Genomic DNA, 19146 nt, shown 5'->3' with positions numbered 1-19146 from the left:
AATAAGTTGTTTATTATAGATCACTTTTATTAGCTTCACCTGTATGTATGTTTGTTTGTAACCGACTCATTTGGCTGCGATTTTGAGCCACTTTAACCGGCCAGATTTCGTTCAAACTTTGTAGATTTATCGAGGACCGATGACAATACATTAATTTGATAAAATTATATCATTTTTTAATTTGCAAAATAATTTTTTTGTTTATTTTTATAATTTTCATCTATCGTCTATAAGGCAGGAATTGATTTTAATTTTAGATTACAAAATAAATATTCTACTTTTAGTACGGCTTTCTATAAAAAACGTGTTTTTTAGTTTTTTCAACTACTATTTATTCTGTTACATTTAGGAAATTTGAAGTAGAAGATCACAATAAGGTTTATAATGTTTCAAACAGTTTTTACTGCTGTCATAGCAGGCTGACAAGAATTCTTAATAAGAATAAATATCTACTGCTAGACGATTAAATGAAACATTTAAAATATTCTGCATGACATACGAATTATTCAGTTTACTTTTTTGGAATTATATATATTTTTTGTAATTGTACCCTGTTTATGTAAATAGGCTTTTGTAAAAATGGTGAGTATACTCATAAATTATGTTAAATAGATTAGTTCGACTTAGAATTCTGATCAAAAATCGCCGATATCTGAAGCAATAATGGTTTAGAGAAAATGGTGAGAAACCCAATTAGAAACGATTAGAAGTTACAATAATCAGAAGATATAATAGTGCAAAGAATTCCTAATGTGACAAGCGTAACATTCCTGACTTTTGCAACGGTTTTACTTGTAACGAAAACGTGGAAACTGGAGAAAATTGCAATTCTGTTGTTAATAATATATTATTATCTGAATCTAATTTAGAAGGCGAACATCTCTTTGGATTTTTCCCGGAATTCGTAACACAAAACCATTCCACAGCTGTTTTACTTGACTACGAACATTTTATTAAACACCCTAAATATATTTGTAATACAATATATACAAACATTTCGTATTTACGAGATTTTAGTGTAAGTCAGTGTGGCAGGCGGTAACCACTTATTATGAAGAGATCTGACAGCCAATATTTATGGAAATAATACGTATCTATATCTGTGCATAAGTACCAATGAGATCCAATGTGTTGTTGAACAATGGTCAACTATCTGTAGCATACTGAAACGATAGACCCTTAGATCTTAGAATTTTTCATGAACCTGCAGCACCTGTAACCACGCCCTTCATACCAGATCAGGCACGCCTAGATGGCACAGTTGTTTATCAGCAGGAATAGGTGGAGGCAGGAGTGTCCCTCCCCGGAAGACCTGGCTTGTTCTATTCATACATATAAAATAATTTCAGGCACAGCCCGGGGGCAGAGGAAACTTTAAAATGCTGGCTCCGACGCAGGCAGATGAAGACGCCTTTGATTACGTGAAATATAGAGACAATCCAAAACCTAACGGGTATGTTCTGTGTTATATAGGGTTATTAGTAATTTGACGTATTCCAGTTAGTAGGTGATAGGAGTGATATTTGCGATAGTTTTAACCTCCATATGCATTATGCATGGAAGACATAAGCCAAATGCTCGATGGCTTCAATACAGCTCCCCAAGGGGTAGGTCTGGAAATGAACATGGACAAGACGAAGATAATTTCAAATGTCCATGTCGGACCTACTCCCGTAACAATTGGGAACTGTACTCTCGAAATTGTTGACGAGTACATCTACCTCAGAAAAGCAGTCCAGTTAGGCAGGTCCAATTTAGCGAAAGAGTTCATTCGTCGAATCCAACTCAGATGGGCAGCGTTTGGGAAGCTCAGTAAAATCTTCTCGTCCCAAATACACATGAGGGCAGCGCAGGACCGATCGTCATGGAAATCTTTGGGGGAGGCCTTTGTCCAGCAGTGGACGTCTTCCGGCTGATGATGATAATGATGATGATGCATTATGCAAAAGTGAATTATTTTTGAGTTATCCGTTTTTTTACCATTTTTCAAAATAAGTCAATATTTTGGACGATGTGTGGATGGGAATAATTGATGACAATTTAATCTGACCACTTTTTTTTACCGAGCATTCTCAATGCTGCAGCTTACGAAAAATGTTGACCTATGAAATGTTATTGTATGTTTTTATAAATCAATCAATAACCCTGTTTATATTGCCATTCATTTGGTAGTGACAGATTCTAAACAATAATGATAAAATTAATGTACCTTGGTTTCAAAATCATGGAATTTGTTGGCAACCGACCCGAGAATAGGTTATCAAGCGTATTTAGAGAGTTTGGTACCAACGGAATCAACCAACCATGGCAGAATGATCATATCTGCAATCACGGGAAATGCTCAGAGGAATGTTCGGGTTAATACAAGCAGTCGAATTCCACTACCATCACCGCATCACGTTGACGTCTGGCATTCTACAACCCCGCGTTTTGTAAGAAATTTCATGCCTCGCGCAGCCACCGTATGCTTTATAGATCTCAGCCTAAGACACCAATGCTATAAAAGGCATAAAAGGTATATATAACAACAAGTAGCCAAAATGTCCGCCATGCAAAAAAAATGATTTAGACAAAAGTACTTTATACGATGCTACGGAATCTGACTCGCTCATGACTGCTTATTTTGCTACCTCAGACGATCTTTAACTTATGATCCGATTTAACGGGTGTTGGGTCCCATAATAACAAATTCATAAGTTGTAATCTATGAGTTGGTAAGAGAGGGAAGTTGTATTCGGAAATTATACTAAGCCCATCACAATAATAAACATAGTAAGGGAAAATTTTAAAGTTTTATTAATTTAAAATTATTACTCTGGGTTAAGTAGTAATATTTTGCCGTGTAATAATTCATGTGTATTTAATACTATCACAGACTCATTAGCTTCTCATATGTAAAGTAAAGTATGCATTTATTCATGACGCAACATAAACCATGTAATATACATAGTAAAATTAACAAATTAAAAATAGAATGTCTTGAAAAGATCACCCACTTAGCATTTTTAGAATTGAAATTAGGATGACCTCAATTCCAACACTGATTTTAAGTAGGTACCTACCAAGTCGACCTGAGCAGCTGTAGACAATACGGTTCCTTTTGTCGGTCTTAAAATAGTAGAAAAAGAGAAGAAACTAAAAATATTGAATTTGAATGCGAGCTTTAAAAGAGATGTTGTATAGAGGAACTTAATTCAGCATTGTTTTAGAGTAATTGGATCCATAGCCCACATGGTGAAGGGGGCACTTGGGGGTGGCATTCTGGGGGGGCACGTGGCCTACATGAAAGCTGGTATTTGGATCGCACTGCCATTCAATATCCTGTTTGGGTTGTACATGGGGTATTGCCTCTATGTGAGTATACCTACTACAGATTTTAACTTATACACAATTAGAATTGAAACCCCATTATGTGGCTTAGTGATATATATATATAATGTGGTTAGTAAACCTTTCCTCTCAAACTAGAGTTTAAGCAAGCCACCATAAGCAATCATATGCAGACAAGCTTGCTGTTAAAATTGACTAGCGAAGGAAATTTTCGAAACGAGAAGTCCCGAAGAAGATCATATCTGCAATCATGGGAAATGCTCAGAGGAATGTCCGGGTTAATACAAGCAGTCGAATTCCACTACCATCAACGCATCAAGTTGACGTCTGGCGTTCTACAACCCCGCGTTTTGTAAGAAATTTCATGCCTCGCGCAGCCACTTTGTTGAATCAACTATCGGCAGCTATTTTTCCGAACATATACCACTAAGGCACTTACAAGAACAAAACCATACTCCCACCCTAAAGGCTCTTGATCCCTGCGGCTATTGCGGAAGTCCATGGGCGGTTGCCTTATAAACCATCACGTGAGACTCTTGTCTTCTTGTTATTCTTATATAAATAAGTGGATGTGCTTCCACATATCCCCTCCGCTAAAGTCATAGTTTTAGGTGATTTCAGTGGGAATAATTCTGATCGACTCGGATACAGTATACGGCATATATTAAATTGACTTATTTAATACTCTGTGAACGATTCATTCCCTACCCTTCCCTTCCATTAGTTTATTATGCTTTTTTATGGATAACGTGGCAAATGAACGGAGGCGTCACGTGATATAAAGTGGTCACCGTCGTACATAACATTCTATGAATCACAGGAACATTGCCGATCATCCCTAGAAGATATACTTACTCGCTTTTTTTGATGGTACCCATTTTGTATCGCCCTGGAAAAACCGAACAAGGAACACCAGCGCTTACAGGCTTTCAGTTTAAACAGAAACCATTGACGACGACCTGTAGTGGCGCACTTTTTCTGCCACGAAGCAGTAGTCTATGCGATTTTAAGCGCGCCGTAGCTCAAGACATCACTGGGCTAGTGAAACTTAACAACTTTAGTCTTCAGACTATAGTTTCGACGAGCGCAGTGGCGGTACCGCTTTATATTTTAATTTTCAACAATCGTGAGCGACACTGCAGTGCAGCCAGGTATTTCATAGACTATCAGGCATGGTCGTGTTGAATTATCATTATTATATTATTCTTATTTCTGATTTGGTTTCAGATACTTGTAATCTCTGCTCAAAAGCTATACAAGCGGACCCGGGTGCCTAGCATGTCGTACCCCGACGTGGGCGAGGCTGCCATGGCCTGCTTCCCCAACCCCAAGGTCGCCAGGTTCTCGAAATACTTCAGGTAAATTTGAAACTGGGATTAGCGATGCATTTGAGAAATAGGTATCTCCTCTCTCCGTAGAATATGATAGGGACTACTGCAACTGAGTCATTGCAACATAAGATCTTATTGATAGCTTATGTTATATTTTAGGAAATCTCTGTGTAATATGTTTATTTTTTTTTATGGTATAACTGAGGTGAAAGCCCATACCTCTTTGAATTGCCTTCTAGTGGACTTGAATGGTGAAAATAATGATTGCAGGTACTCCATAGACGGCATCATCTGTCTGGATCTGTTCGGTGCCTGCGCGACGTACCAGCTTATTATAGCGAAGTCTATAAAACAGTTGGTCGAAAACGTTCAAGAAACATCTATCGAAGGACTTTACGGTGAGCTGTTATTAATTTAGTGCCGTGTGTATATTCTCGACTTAAAGTGACAGCGGTCATTTAAATAAAACACTTTTAATGGATTAAAACGAGTGTAATTGTTACTGTGTATGTAAAAGTTTTTACTCTCGGTTTTCCCTACTAGTCATGTATCGTGCAGGTTTAGCGCGCGGCCGCTAGTAAGTAGAACATCTTCCCTACTAGCCTTGTATCGTGCAAGTTTTTTTTAAATCCAAGATGGCCGCCGCCCAATATTGATATTTGAACATTATGGATGTCATATCCGAGGTTCTCGAGGGTGCAGAGAACGAATTTGGATCATTTTTGAAATCCAAGATGGCCGCCGCGCAAATTTATGATTTCAACAATATGGATATCGAATCCGATGTTCTCGAGAGTGCAGAGAACGAATTTGGGATCATTTTTGAACTCCAAGATGGCAGCCGCGCAAATTGATAATTTCAACAATATGGATATCGAATCTGAAGTTCTCGAGGGTGCAAAGAACGAATTTGGGATCATTTTTGAAATCCAATATGGCCGCTGTGCAAATTTATGATTTCAACAATATGGATATTGAATCGGAGGTTCTCGAGGGTGCAAAGAACGAATTTGGGATCATTTTTTTTGAAATCCAAGATGGCCGCCGCGCATAATTATGATTTGAACAATATGGATATCGTATCCGAGGTTCACGACGGTGCAGACGACGAATTTGGGATAATTTATTAAATCCATTGTGCCAATAAAGTGTCACGAAAATATGGGAGGTTTTTGTCCAAGAAGAGGGAGATTGAGACCGATTGAGAAAGGGCGAACGTAGTATGAAGCACATGACACCGCTAGTAAGTAGTACAACTTCCCCGCTAGCTTTGAATCGTGCAAGCTAAGCGCGCGGATGCGATAAAGTTGAACATCTTCCCTACTAGCGTTATATCGTGCAGGTTTAGCGCGTGGCGAGTAAGTAGAATAATAATTTCTAATATTGATAAAAAACATTTGGGTTAGAGAACAGATTAGGATAATTGACATAAACGAGATTGAATAAAGTTTTCCAAAGAAGTTTCACTTCCGACATGTGTACTTTGTACGCACGCCATTTAAATTATCATTATTTTAATTAACCCGACGACTAGACCTTTGCAGATCTCGTTTTCTGGGGGACTGGTAAAATACAGTTAAAATTATTACACGCGTTATAATCCTTTAACACTCACGTTAGTCAAAGAGAATACAACTGAAATTTATTTCTATGAACTGATTCCTTCAAAATTATTTTTCATGTCAATCCACTGTCGCCACAGGTGAACCAAATGGCACTGTGAGGGGGAAGAATTTTTTTAAATATATTATCAAGCCATAAAATAGATACGATAATTTTATACTTTTGTATTCCTATTAAGATTACTTAGTAACCGAACATGGCCATTTTCTGCAGTAGTTGTTGAAATAAATAGATAATGTACTGGCCTTAGTTGCAAGTTAATATAAAGCTTATCACATAGTCTAGTAGCTATTAACCATTTTGATCAATTCGCTAATAGACTGTTCTATTTCTTTGGGCATATTTGAGACTTATATAGGTCTAGTTGCAAACTTTTAGTGAAGCAATGTTCGCCTTACTGAGTACACCAAGCTTTTTAGGACCGGTTTGACCTTCTCTTCCAAGTTTCCAGGGAACTGAAACGTCTCTTAATATATCTACGTCAAGTGTGATACTCGTATCGACACCAGCCTTGGCAGTGGGCAATAAACTTGGTATAAAGTTATAACTGAGAATAAACTGAGAATATGCAAAATGTTTAATAATATTTCGCTGACAACACTGTCAATACAATGATAGTTCTGAAGTCTCTCCAATGTCAAGCAGCCTTGCAAATAAACTCGGGAAACGTGCGTCCGGAAAAAACAATTAATATAGACTTGTAACCATTTAGCTTATTTTTGGTTTGTTCTCAGGTATAACTTTATACTAAGTTTATTTGTAAGGCCGTAAGAGTTTTAACTTCGACTTTGTTTTGTGATTTTGCAGGGTACCCGAATCTACGAGTGTACTTGGCTGCAATGATCATCCCTATCATATTAATATGTCTGATAACGCATTTGAAATGGCTGGCTCCGTTCTCCATCGGTGCCAACATTGTCGTACGTGAGTATCATCAGAATCTGAATGTTATTTTTTATATCAATTTAACTAAAAACAAATTAAAAACGAACCCACGATTTTTTTGCTTATAATAATTTTGCCATAATGATTTGTTGATTTGAGTAGTTCTTCCATATGTTTACTGCAAAGAACAATATTTTATTAAACAGTAGCACATCATGCCAATGATGCCGCCAAACATCACCTTCGCACCACGCTTCCACTTACAACCACGGTGTGGATAACTCAGTGGGCTTCTTTTTTTTTATAAAAATGTGGTAATAATGTAAAATCGTACAATAAAATATATCAATCGTCTGAGGGCGGTCGCTCTACTCCCAATCTGTGGTATCATTAGAAAAGGCATTTATATTATAGTAATTTTTACCACATAAACGTTTTTTAACAAATCTTTAGAATTTTGTAATAAATTGGTTCTGGATTTTTTTTTTATGAAATTAAGTGACAAGTAATTGATACGCCCTGCCCATTATGCAGTGCCGCTCAGGATTCTTGAAAAACACAAAAGTTCTGAGCGGAAATACAATTGCGCTCGTCACCTTGAGACAAGATGTTTAGTCTCATTTGACCAGTAAATTTCACTAGCTACGGCGCCCTTCAGACCGATATATAATTATGTTTATACATTACTGCTTCACGGCAGAATAGGCGCCGTTGTGGTACCCATAATCTAAACTGCATCCTGTGCAAAGGAGGTATTTAGGTAAGGTATTTTCTGGGATTTTGTTGTAAAAGCTTATACAATATGGTAATAACAGTTTCTAGCAAAATTTACTTATGTGCCTAATATACATACATAATATTATAAAGAATGTATTGAGAGGCAACAGTAAAGATGTTTATTTCTTTAAATTTTGCTCTCAGTGATTCTTTAATGTGCACGACTGAATTACACTTGATTGGTTGTTTGGTTTAAGAGAGCTCACAAACACTTCAGGTCATGTTATTGTTCTCCAGTGCTGTGCATCTTCACTGCCATCTACTACGCCATGACGCTGAACCCGACGCTGGCTGGCATGGTGGCTTACACGGACCTGTATAGCTACTTCGAGTTTGTGGGCATGTCGGTGTTCAGCATGTCATGCGCCGGCGTGGTGATCCCTATTGAGAACAACATGGCGAGCCCCAACAAGTACCCGTTCGTATTGGTCGTAGGTTAGTAGCTTCTGTATTATTCAAATTCAAATTCAACTTCAAATTCAAATTCAAAATAGGATGTGACATCACTTATTGAAAGTCAAAAACTACCACCCATTCCAAAATGAATGCCTCATACCTGAGAAGTACGGGCGCATCAAACTCAGAAAAAATATGTTTACAAAGTAATATTGTACAATTAAACTTATTATTTATTAGCCTGTGTGCGGTCACTCCATTCCCAATCTGTGGTATCATTAAGAAAGTCATTTATTTTATTTTGTTTTTTAACAATTCTTTTGAATAACGCAATACTTTTGTTTTGAACATTTTCTGAGATCTTGTTGTAAAAGCATATACATCGCCCCATAAAAGACTTAGTAACTCGACTTAGCCGAGTAGTAGGCATTATAAGTTTGTCTGTTCCTGGTGTTGTTTATGTTTACATTGGTCCCGCCGCACATTTCAACTGTCATAGTTAGCGCAACAGCTAGAACCGTTGCTTTTCAGTTTTTAAAGTGTGACTTTTATAACATCGTCTAAAACTTTTTCGTCTGTGTGTTGCATGTCGCGTGACGGTCGGGTGGCGCCTATAGTTCGCAGCAACTGACCGTGTAGTGTATAGACTATTACTCATTTATGCCAGTGCTCCACGCTATTTTGTTTTTTTTTGTCAGTGTTTAATGTAAATGTTGTTTGTATGTATATCTATACATATATACATGAAAAAGAATTGAAAGTATTCAAAAGGATTAAAAATGAATGAAAATTCATTTTTAATCCTTTTCAATAATTATTTTTACCAGGGCTAAGACACCACAGAGTTCAATAAAAATATTAGTTGGAGCCTTAGTCTACTTTTATTATTTCCCCTTGTCATTCCAATTTTCCAAGCATAAAATTAAGATTGATAAAGCGATTTTTATACCCTTAATGGAATATTATTCAAAAAAATTTTTAGTTTAATATCTATAATGTGAAAAAAAGTCAATTTTAACCTTTTTTTTCATAAAACCACACAATCATGCAACGATTTATAAAGTCGTAAAAAGATTATGGCCTGCGTTGATCTTACACCATCAATCTATCAATTGACCCGTAAGTACGCTCATTTATCCAGGAGGAGTTATTATTATTTATGAAAGAGGACTGCCATGAAAAAGCCACATTCTTACATCATTCTCAGGACCAGGGCACCACTCCAGTGCTAAATTCAACTGTGGAACTTTCTTCCACATATAACCAAGCTGTAAGGAATGTGTATCTGCGCGTTGTTTCAAGGACGGCACGACGTAGTTACCTTTAACAAGAGAAAAGAAGGCCCATTTCGTAAACAAGGTTGAAATTAGATTTCTAGTGCAATTGCACAGGAGTTCTAGCACGCTGGTGGTGTATGTGAGATGATATTCTTAAAATCTTTCTGGTTGACTCCGAGCCGCATCGCGTCCAATCGTTGTCGTTGGGTGGCCAACGGTTTGAATATGACGTCAATGATGCAGTGTTTGTTTGCAGGGATGAGTATGATCGTGGTGTGCACGTGCGCCGTGTCCACCTTCGGCTACGCTGCGTTCCTTGATAAGTGCGAGTCTCCCATCACCATGAACTTCTCCATGACTTTGTAAGTATACTCACTCCGTATTATACAATTTATGCGTTATGCATGCTTCAGTCCGTCTGGCGTGAATCCGGCACAGCTAATAATAAGGGCAAATAGAAGAAGGGGAAAGCCTTCGCCTAAAATATTTTATGCTAATTAATTACTTAGTAATAGTTTTATACGTAATAAATAGGCAGCCGAAATCCAGAAGATAGAAAATAATGGAATGACAGCGAACATGAGTAGGACGAAAGTAATGGTATTTGAGGGAGATGAATGTAATAATAATTTTGATGGTGAAAGTAATACAGGTGTAATAATTCGTATATTTGGAGAGTTTGTTTACGAGAGAGATGTAAAGTGTGAAGATGACATTGAAAGGAGATTTAAATTGAGTAACCAAGTACATGGGGCCTTGCATGGGTTTGAGAAATGAGAGAGAGAGAGAGAGGATTTTCAAAAAGGTACGTCTAACTGTTCGTAGAGACACTTCGAGACTTCGTTAGCATACATAACTGAGCACGCTTATGCTTATAAAATCGTTGTTTCTTAAAACCTTAATAACTTTGTATTTAATGAAGAAATCGCAATAATTTAAATAAAATTTATTAGTGTGTATCTATTATAGATGTTTAGCTGTGATGCGTGCCGTGCATAAATGAAAACCTCTTATTATTTTATTTATATAAATAGTGAAGTGATTCTTATAAGGCTTTTTTATGAAATATTGATATTGAACAACTTAAACTCTCCTACTTATTGAATGATAAGAGAAATAAAGATAATTCTTTAGCGCAGGAGCGTGCTTTGGTTTTCTAGGAATCTAAGCACTGTAGATCTAACAAGTCGTAGCTGCGATTTATTCCGACAGTACGACAAATGTTGTATTAAACGCTGCTTGCTTGCAATCTTCAGACTGTCTACCGTAGGTAGTAAATTAACTTAAGCACTAGCGCTTATTTAGGTTCATAACGAGCTAGGCACTGCCTAATTGCCTATATGATGTGCACGCCCTTGCTTTAGTAATGATTGATTGTTTTATTCATCTTTCCAGACTGCCCAAGATTTTGAAGTGTCTGATTGCAGTGATGATCTATGTGACCCATGCACTTAACTTCTGGGTTCCGTTCAACTTGTGTTTCTACTATATCAAGCTTAAGATCAAACCGGAGAATCATATGAAGTGGGAGCTCATCTTCAGAGCTATTTTTGTCGCAGCAATCGGAGTCATCGCCATCACTTTTCCAAACATAAACGCTCTAATGGGTTTCGTAAGTACTGTTTTTAGTTTAGTTTTAGCTTGGAATGGATTTATTATTCGGATTCGAAGAGATTCAATATTCTTACATATATATTTTTTTAACTATTAGCCAGTCTATTACCTTTTACACAATAGATAACAGTTCAGTGCCGAGCGCGCTCGGTAACGTCACTGAACTTACGAATATAATTTATATTCGAGATCTGTGCGGCAACCGCCGCTGCATGCTATTATGACTATGAGTTCCGAAAAACTCATAGCCAATGAATTGCTGACATTCCTTCAGCACGCAATTGATAGTATGGACGAGATCAGTATCATCCAGATCTGTGCATCAAATTTCAAGAGTGAGGAGATCATCAACGCCAAGAAGCTCCTGTACGAGGTTATGATGAAAACAGGCCAGGTGCCGTCCCGCAGGAGGGATGAAAGGGGAGAGAGAAGTCTTAGGATATGATAAATCTCCTGAAAGTGACTGATCCTGACGACGTGCCGTCGTCGTGGCAAGGAACTTGAACAAGTTACCACCCGTCACCTTCGACCATGTCGACGTCACCAGGTTGCTTAAGGACATCACAAGCCTCAAGGCAGGTCTGGCAGAAGTAGTGTTGACATTAGAGGCATCTCAGGACACCATGAGGACCTGCAAGCTGAAGTAGCGACGTTGCGCAACAATACTGTTGTAAGTAGGTCAATAGAGGCCAATAACATCAACACATGACGTGGGGAATGCATTGCTTCGCCAGCGAGTTTTGAATCAGCGAAATTCGACTCAACACCGGCCGCTGTCCCCGCATGTGTAAGCGATAATGTACTTGCCGCCCGTCCCTCACCTCCTCCCCTTTAGGAGGTGTCGCCTGCTGTCGTTACGTCAACACCTCAACGTGATTATGCTGCCGCCATCCGCCAGCAACCCAGAAAGCGGACAGTACTGAGGACAGAAAGTGGAAGCGGGCACGCCCGCAACGAACCCGCTTGTAAAACTGTGTCGAAGGGTATGACCGACAATGATAGCTTCATTAAGGTGGAGCAGAAGAAGGGGACGCCTCCTAGTCATAATCAATGTGGCACAGCACCGAAAGGACAGAATCAGCTCCTGCGTCCCGTAGTCTCAGCGACGTATATATTTTTTTTAATGGAAAAGGAGGACAAACGAGCGTACAGGTCACCTGGTGTTAAGTGATCACAGCACATTCTCTTGCAACACCAGAGGAATCTCAGGAGCGTTACCGGCCTTTAAGGAAGGTGTACGCGGTTGTTTTGAAGGTTACCATTTCGTATCGTTCCGGAAACGCCGCACAAGGAACTTTATTCCACAGCTTTGTAGTACGTGGAAGAAAGCTCCTTGAGAACCGCACTGTGGAGGACCACCATACATCCAGATGGTGGCAATGATATCCTAACTTGTGGCGTGTTCTGCGAAGGTGCATTTGGATTCGGCGGCAGGCATCAGGTGCAACTGCTCTTCGGACCACTCCCCATGATAAATGCGGTAGAGAACACACAATGAAGCGATGTCTCTACGCAACGCCAAGTGATCCAGCCGTTCATAGAGCACTAGGTCCCCGACAATTCGAGCTGCTCGGCGTTGCACGAGGTCAAATGGATCGAGCTGATATTGGTGTGCGCCAGACCAGGGATGACAGCAATACTCCATGTGGCCGGACTTGCGCTTTGTAGAGCGCTAGAATGTGGGCCGGCTTGAAGTATTGCCGTGCTCTATTTATGATACCCAGTTTCTTCTTGCTGTTGCCAGATGGACGCGGAATTGGCAATCGATCGAGATATCGAGACCCAGAATTTCGATACTAGGCGAGGTTGTAAGGGAAGTGTTGTCGAAGAGCGGTGATACGATAATTGGGTTTTGTTTTTGTGGTAAACGCGCAAACTTGAGTCTTCTGGGGTGAAATTGGACAGGGTTCAATTTACCCCATTCCGCCACCGTCTCAAGAGAGGACTTGATAGAAGACACAAGTTTCTCCCGGCACTGGTCGACGATTACCCGAGAGACACCTGCATGGCCCGTGTATGTTGGAGGTGTCCAACATATCACTGATATGCAGAAGAAACAGTGTGGGAGATAGCACACACCCTTAAGGCACTTCAGCGTTCACGGGCTTGGGATTTGAGCAATAACCGTCGACAACGACCTGTATGCTGCGCCCAGTGAGGAAGCTGGAGATCCACTTGTATAGGCTCTCGGGAAACCCAAATGATGGAAGTTTTGAGAGGAGTGCCTTGTGCCATACACGATCAAAGGCCTTTGCTATATCCAGGTGAACTGCCAGGCCTTCCCCCTTGCTATCAATAGCCGCCGCCCATCTGTTAGGTTTACCAGAAGATCGCCAGTCGACGGACCATGTCGAAAGCCGTACTGCCGGTCGTTGATCAACTGGTGACCCTCAAGGTATACCAAGAGCTGGCGGTTAATTATGCTCTCCATGATCTTGGAGAGCAGGGAGGTAATAGTAATAGGCCTGTAGTTTGCCGGATACGAACTGTCTCCTTTTTTTTTGGATTGGATGGACAAGGTCTGACATCGATGAGTCAGGGACTACGCCTTTTGTATATAAGTGCTAAAATAAACGCGTTAGCACCGACATCAACTCAGGGGCACACTTTCTAAGCACGATTGGAGAAATGCCATCCGGCGCGCTCGACTACCCGATGTCCAATAAAAACAGTGCTCGCCTAACAGTCTGAACTGTACTTCATGGATAGAGCCATATTCATTATTTAACAATTATTGGCAAAGCCATTAAATTAATTGCAAGATTTTTTACAAATTTGTTCTTTCTAATAAACCATTTTAATGCTTTTTGGCCTAACCAAATAAGTACTTCTTCTAACGTGCATACATAAGTACACACACTTTTGTTTAATTTTATGAAATTTTGAATCCTCAGCTGGGTACTTTCTGCTTGTCTAACATGGCGTTCATCTGGCCCAACTGTATCTACCTGATGACGGTGTGGGCGCGCCCCGGGCTCGGCAAGTACAAGTGGCGGCTGTGGAAGTCACTGACCCTGATCATCATCGGATTATTCCTGCTGATCTGCGGCTCTGTGGTCAACACTAACGAGCTGCTATCAATGTTCTCTTAATGGCTGACTAGCTGAGTATCTGATCGTATAGTAGCCAGCCAACGTTACCGATTTTGTAGCTTCAATTATGTGGCTTTAGGAATACAAAATTGAGATTGCCATTTTATACGTTAGCTATAAAATGAGATATTGTTTGGAACACGCCATCTCATAATAATTTTGTGGTAAAGCAAATTTGGTCGTAAATCAAATTAAAGTATCCCTAAGCGACTCAGCAAACACTTTTGTTGAATTTTGTGATTATAATGTGCTACAAAATAAATAAAAAAAACACGTAGATTATTAGAATTATGTCATTGTAAGAATTTTATATAGTGCGGAAAATAAAAGTGCTTCGAGTGCATGGAAGGTACGCGCTTTTGTGATATTTTATATAGTTTTGTGATTAATAAATATTTATTTTGAGCTTGTGGTATTCTATTTCTTTTATTATTTGTAGTACTGATGGGTGAGTATCAAATATCTGATAACCAAACATTAGGTAAATAAATATGCAGTGTCTCTAGCAGTGAAGTTTTACGGTGAATATAACTAATATGGCACTAACGAGGTGCAATTCGGCGGGAGGAATCATGTGTCCTTAGTTTAACTTACTAAAGGTAGGCAAATCTATCCTTATACGCTTACTTATATTTCAATAACCTATCGACATAAAGCATTGGACTATAACTATATTGGACATAACTGTGGATAGATAAGATCTTATCATTAAACCGTGACAGCAATGTATCCGTAACTAGAGATACGTTATTGAAAAGGCCGTATGTATCCCATTAGGACAGGCATAGGGTTCAAGCCCATACAGCCGTATATTAAATAAAGATATTTAATAATTTATTGTCACAGCCAATTTTTTCAAGATTTTTACAAAATTGTTCTTTCTAAAAACGAAGAATAGCCTCGTGATGATTTAACAAAAACTATTACTAGCAGTGCGAGCGGGAGAGCACTATGCACATGCATCTCACGAGTAAAAAATTGAAATATATTGAAAATACTGATTTCAATCCAAGATTTTTTCATTATTATTTAATAAGATTCAATATTATGTTGTGAAATAATAAATATTTCGATGATATTTCAAAGATACGGATCGGACTTGATCGGACGCAGTGCGCAAGCGCTCTTAGGAGCAAATGAATGATAATCGGCCGAATCTTTTATATGCTATCCGGATATTTGTATCACCTAACATAACGTCGTTATGGTAAAGTAATTGTCATTGTCCAATATGGTGATCAATGGATCTCCTTAACAGCTAACAGTATGGGTGCGTGTAGCAAAATTTTTAGCCGTCTGCAATGATACATTCCAACGTGACGCAAGCGTTCTATTCTTGTCTATTAAGGACGCGTTTACGAATCCGACAAAAATAAGATAATTTTCGGTAGAGTTTGTGATGAAATGAAACTAATTCTAACAAAACTAAAACTTGCCATAAATAGATTACTTCTTTATCTCCAATTAGCGGGAAATTTTTGCTTTGAAATTTTGATATTTTATGTCGTAAAAACGATTATCCGTTAACTCTTCACACAAAATTGACGCAATGGGGCTTCATTCAGGATCAGTTTTCTGCTACTACTTACATAATTTTGTCTCTTAAAAATTACGTAAGGAATGCAGATATAATATTTTCAAAAACACGGGAAATAAATTAATGAATATGTTATAAATAATCTCATAAAAAAATATAAATGAATCGTCTAAAATTCATATATTTTCTGAAAAGCATGAGCTTTAAAGTGTGGTATTAAGGGTTATTTTATTTTGTCACTCCGTACGCATTGCACAGAAAAATCTATCGAAACAACGTCAGTCCGCGCTCGGCCGCCGTCGTGGGTAGACACTGTGTCAGTTGTAAGCAGCAGCTCGTACTCGAAAAAGATCGCTGTACGAACATGAATATTTTGTATAAGCTATACAATACTGTCTTTGATACTTTACATATTTTGTAAGCAGTCAGATTTTCTAAAAATTATGTTTCTTATTTTTTTGTAGAATTAGTGATTTTTAAGTTCATCCCTAAATATAAGGTCTATATTAAATCGACATCGGGTTAAAATTTAAATTAAATTAAATTTACCTTAAAAATTTAAATTAAAAAAATTAAATTTACCAACTTCTCTTCATGGGTGTCATTTTTATGGTTTTCGGGGTCAACAATAACGAATATCGGGTCAAAATCCAAATCCAAGATGGCGCCTATGAAATTTACCAACTTCTCTTCATGGGTGTCATTTTCATGGTTTTCGGGGTCAACAATAACGAATATCGGGTCATAATCCAATTCCAAGATGGCGCCTATGAAATTTACCAACTTCTCTTCATGGGTGTCATTTTCATGATTTTCGGGGTCAACAATAACGAATATCGGGTCAAAATCTAAATCCAAGATGGCGCCCATGAAATTTACCAACTTCTCTTCATGGGTGTCATTTTCATGGTTTTCGGGGTCAACAATAACGAATATCGGGTCAAAATCCAATTCCAAGATATCGCCTATGAAATTTACCAACTTCTCTTAATGGGTGTCATTTTCATGGTTTTCGGGGTCAAGAATAACAAATATCGGGTCAAAATCCAATTCCAAGATGGCGCCTATGAAATTTACCAACTTCTCTTCAAGGGTGTCATTTTCATGGTTTTCGGGGTCAACAATAACGAATATCGGGTCAAAATCGAAATCCAAGATGGCGCCTATGAAATTTACTAACTTCTCTTCATGGGTGTCATTTTCATGGTTTTCGGGGTCAACAATAACGAATATCGGGTCAAAATCCAATTCCAAGATGGCGCCTATGAAATTTCCTAACTTCTCTTCATGGGTGTCATTTTCATGGTTTTTGGGGTCAAGAATAACAAATATCGGATCAAAATCGAAATCCAAGATGGCGCCTATGAAATTTCCTAACTTCTCTTCATGGGTGTCATTTTCATGATTTTCGGGGTCAACAATAACGAATATCGGGTTAAAATCCAATTCCAAGATGGCGCCTATGAAATTTACCAACTTCTCTTCATGGGTGTCATTTTCATGGTTCTCGGGGTCAAGAATAACGAATATCGGGTCAAAATCGAAATCCAAGATGGCGCCTATAAAATTTACTAACTTCTCTTCATGGGTGTCGTTTTCATGGTTTTCGGGGTCAACATTAACGAATATTGGGTCAAAATCGAAATCCATGATGGCGCCTTTGAAATATACAAAATTTTCTTCATTGGTGTCAAATGACTGTAAATACATCGTCAAAATTAGAATTCATTCATGAACTTAAATTTTATTTTAAAGGGCCTGTCTATCAATATCCCACATGCTAAATTAATTCTTCATTCCCGAAATATATAAATATTTACGTTTCGACTTTTCACCCACAATATTTACAAAACACATTCCGTTACCAATCTAATTAAAAAATCTCAAAATTTTATTTTGAAAGACCTATCTAATGATACCCTACATGCAAAAAAAATTTTCATCCTCTTTTTAACCACAAGAAGCTCTACCCTTCTTATCAATTATTACGACCATATTATGTCAAGAAGAGCTATTTTAATAGATATTGTAATCATAAGATATAAGCTATTACATAAATGTAACGTATATCTTCCTTAATCCCGCATTATTTTCAAAAGACCAAAGGAAATGTCATGTATCAAACCTGAATCTAATTTTCAAAGACCTATCCAACGATACCCCACAAGGTTAGTCTCCAGTCTCCTGACACTTTATTCCGTTTTTTCAACTCCACTTGTAGGGGAGGTGTCCTTAGGGAGGAAGCTACGTCCAAAGCACCAGACAACACAAGAAATGGCGTGCGTACAAAGTACACATATCAGAATTGAAACTTATTTGTGAAAACCAATTTTTAAATCTCGTTTATATTAATAATTATCCTAATCTGTTCTCTAAACCAATTTATTTTTCTCAATATTAGAAATTATTAGATGTTTTACTAATTATTATTACTCTTGAAACCTGTACAATACAAAGCTAGTAGGGAAGATATATATATATATACTTGCGGCCGCGCGCTAAACCTACATGATACAATGCTAGTAGTGAATTCGTTTTACTTCATAGGGGTAACGTCTGCTTCATACTACATTCGCATTTTCTTACTCTATCTCAATCAGACTCAATCTCCCTCCCCTCTTCTTGGATAAAAACGTTCTTCATTTTCGTGACACTTTATTCCGTTTCATCCGTAAAAATTTTACTCTCATGCGGGCAAAGAAGTTTCACTTAAAAAATGATCCCAAATTCGTTCTTTGCACCCTCGAGAACCTCGAATATGATATCCATATTGCTGAAATCATAATTTTGCGCGGCGGCCATCTTGTATTTCAAAAGTGAACCCACAATCGTTATCTGCGTCCTCGATAACCTCGGATACGATACCCAGATTGCTGAAATCATAATTTTTCACGGCGGACATCTTGAATTTTAAAAATGATCCCAAAATCGTTCTCTGCACCCTCGATAACCTCGGATCCGATACCCATTTTGTTGAAATCATAATTTTGCGCGGCGGCCATCTTGGATTTCAAAAATGATCCCAAAACCGTTCTCTGCACCCTCGATAACCTTGGATAGGATACGCATATTGCTGAAATCATAATTTTTCCTGGCGGCCATCTTGGATTTAAAAAAAACTGCGTTTACTGCACACGACGTTATGCGACGGAACTGCCATCTAAAGTTTCAATATTTAACTACTAAACGAATACACCAACAAATTATCAAAAATACATATGTATTAAAAAAAAAAACAAAATTCAAACTTGCTAAAGTATCAAATTCATTAGATTCCCGCTATT

The 19146-nt window shown here is 38.2% G+C and overlaps 1 protein-coding gene across 2 annotated transcripts; it reads left to right on the top strand.

Annotated features, from left to right (window-relative positions):
• Nucleotides 1-443: 443 nt before the first annotated feature.
• Nucleotides 444-14740, top strand: LOC126976104 (proton-coupled amino acid transporter-like protein pathetic). 2 transcript variants are annotated; one of them, XM_050824296.1, is made up of 10 exons: nt 444-582; nt 1350-1453; nt 3210-3354; nt 4558-4688; nt 4932-5059; nt 7092-7208; nt 8184-8381; nt 9876-9981; nt 11015-11231; nt 14128-14740. In XM_050824296.1, exons 1-10 carry the CDS (start codon nt 580-582, stop codon nt 14323-14325), a joined length of 1347 nt encoding a protein of 448 aa, XP_050680253.1. In that variant the 5' UTR covers nt 444-579; the 3' UTR covers nt 14326-14740. The 2 variants fall into 2 exon arrangements, with proteins under 2 accessions (XP_050680253.1, XP_050680262.1); XM_050824305.1 differs by lacking the exon at nt 444-582 and having other exon boundaries at nt 3199-3354.
• The last annotated feature ends 4406 nt before the right edge of the window (nt 14741-19146 follow it).

The sequence above is a fragment of the Leptidea sinapis genome, chromosome 2, assembly GCF_905404315.1.
Source record: "Leptidea sinapis chromosome 2, ilLepSina1.1, whole genome shotgun sequence".
Lineage (NCBI taxonomy): Eukaryota > Metazoa > Arthropoda > Insecta > Lepidoptera > Pieridae > Leptidea > Leptidea sinapis.
The sequence above is the reverse complement of the archived record's forward strand: the minus strand, read 5'-3'. Positions and strand labels throughout refer to the sequence as shown.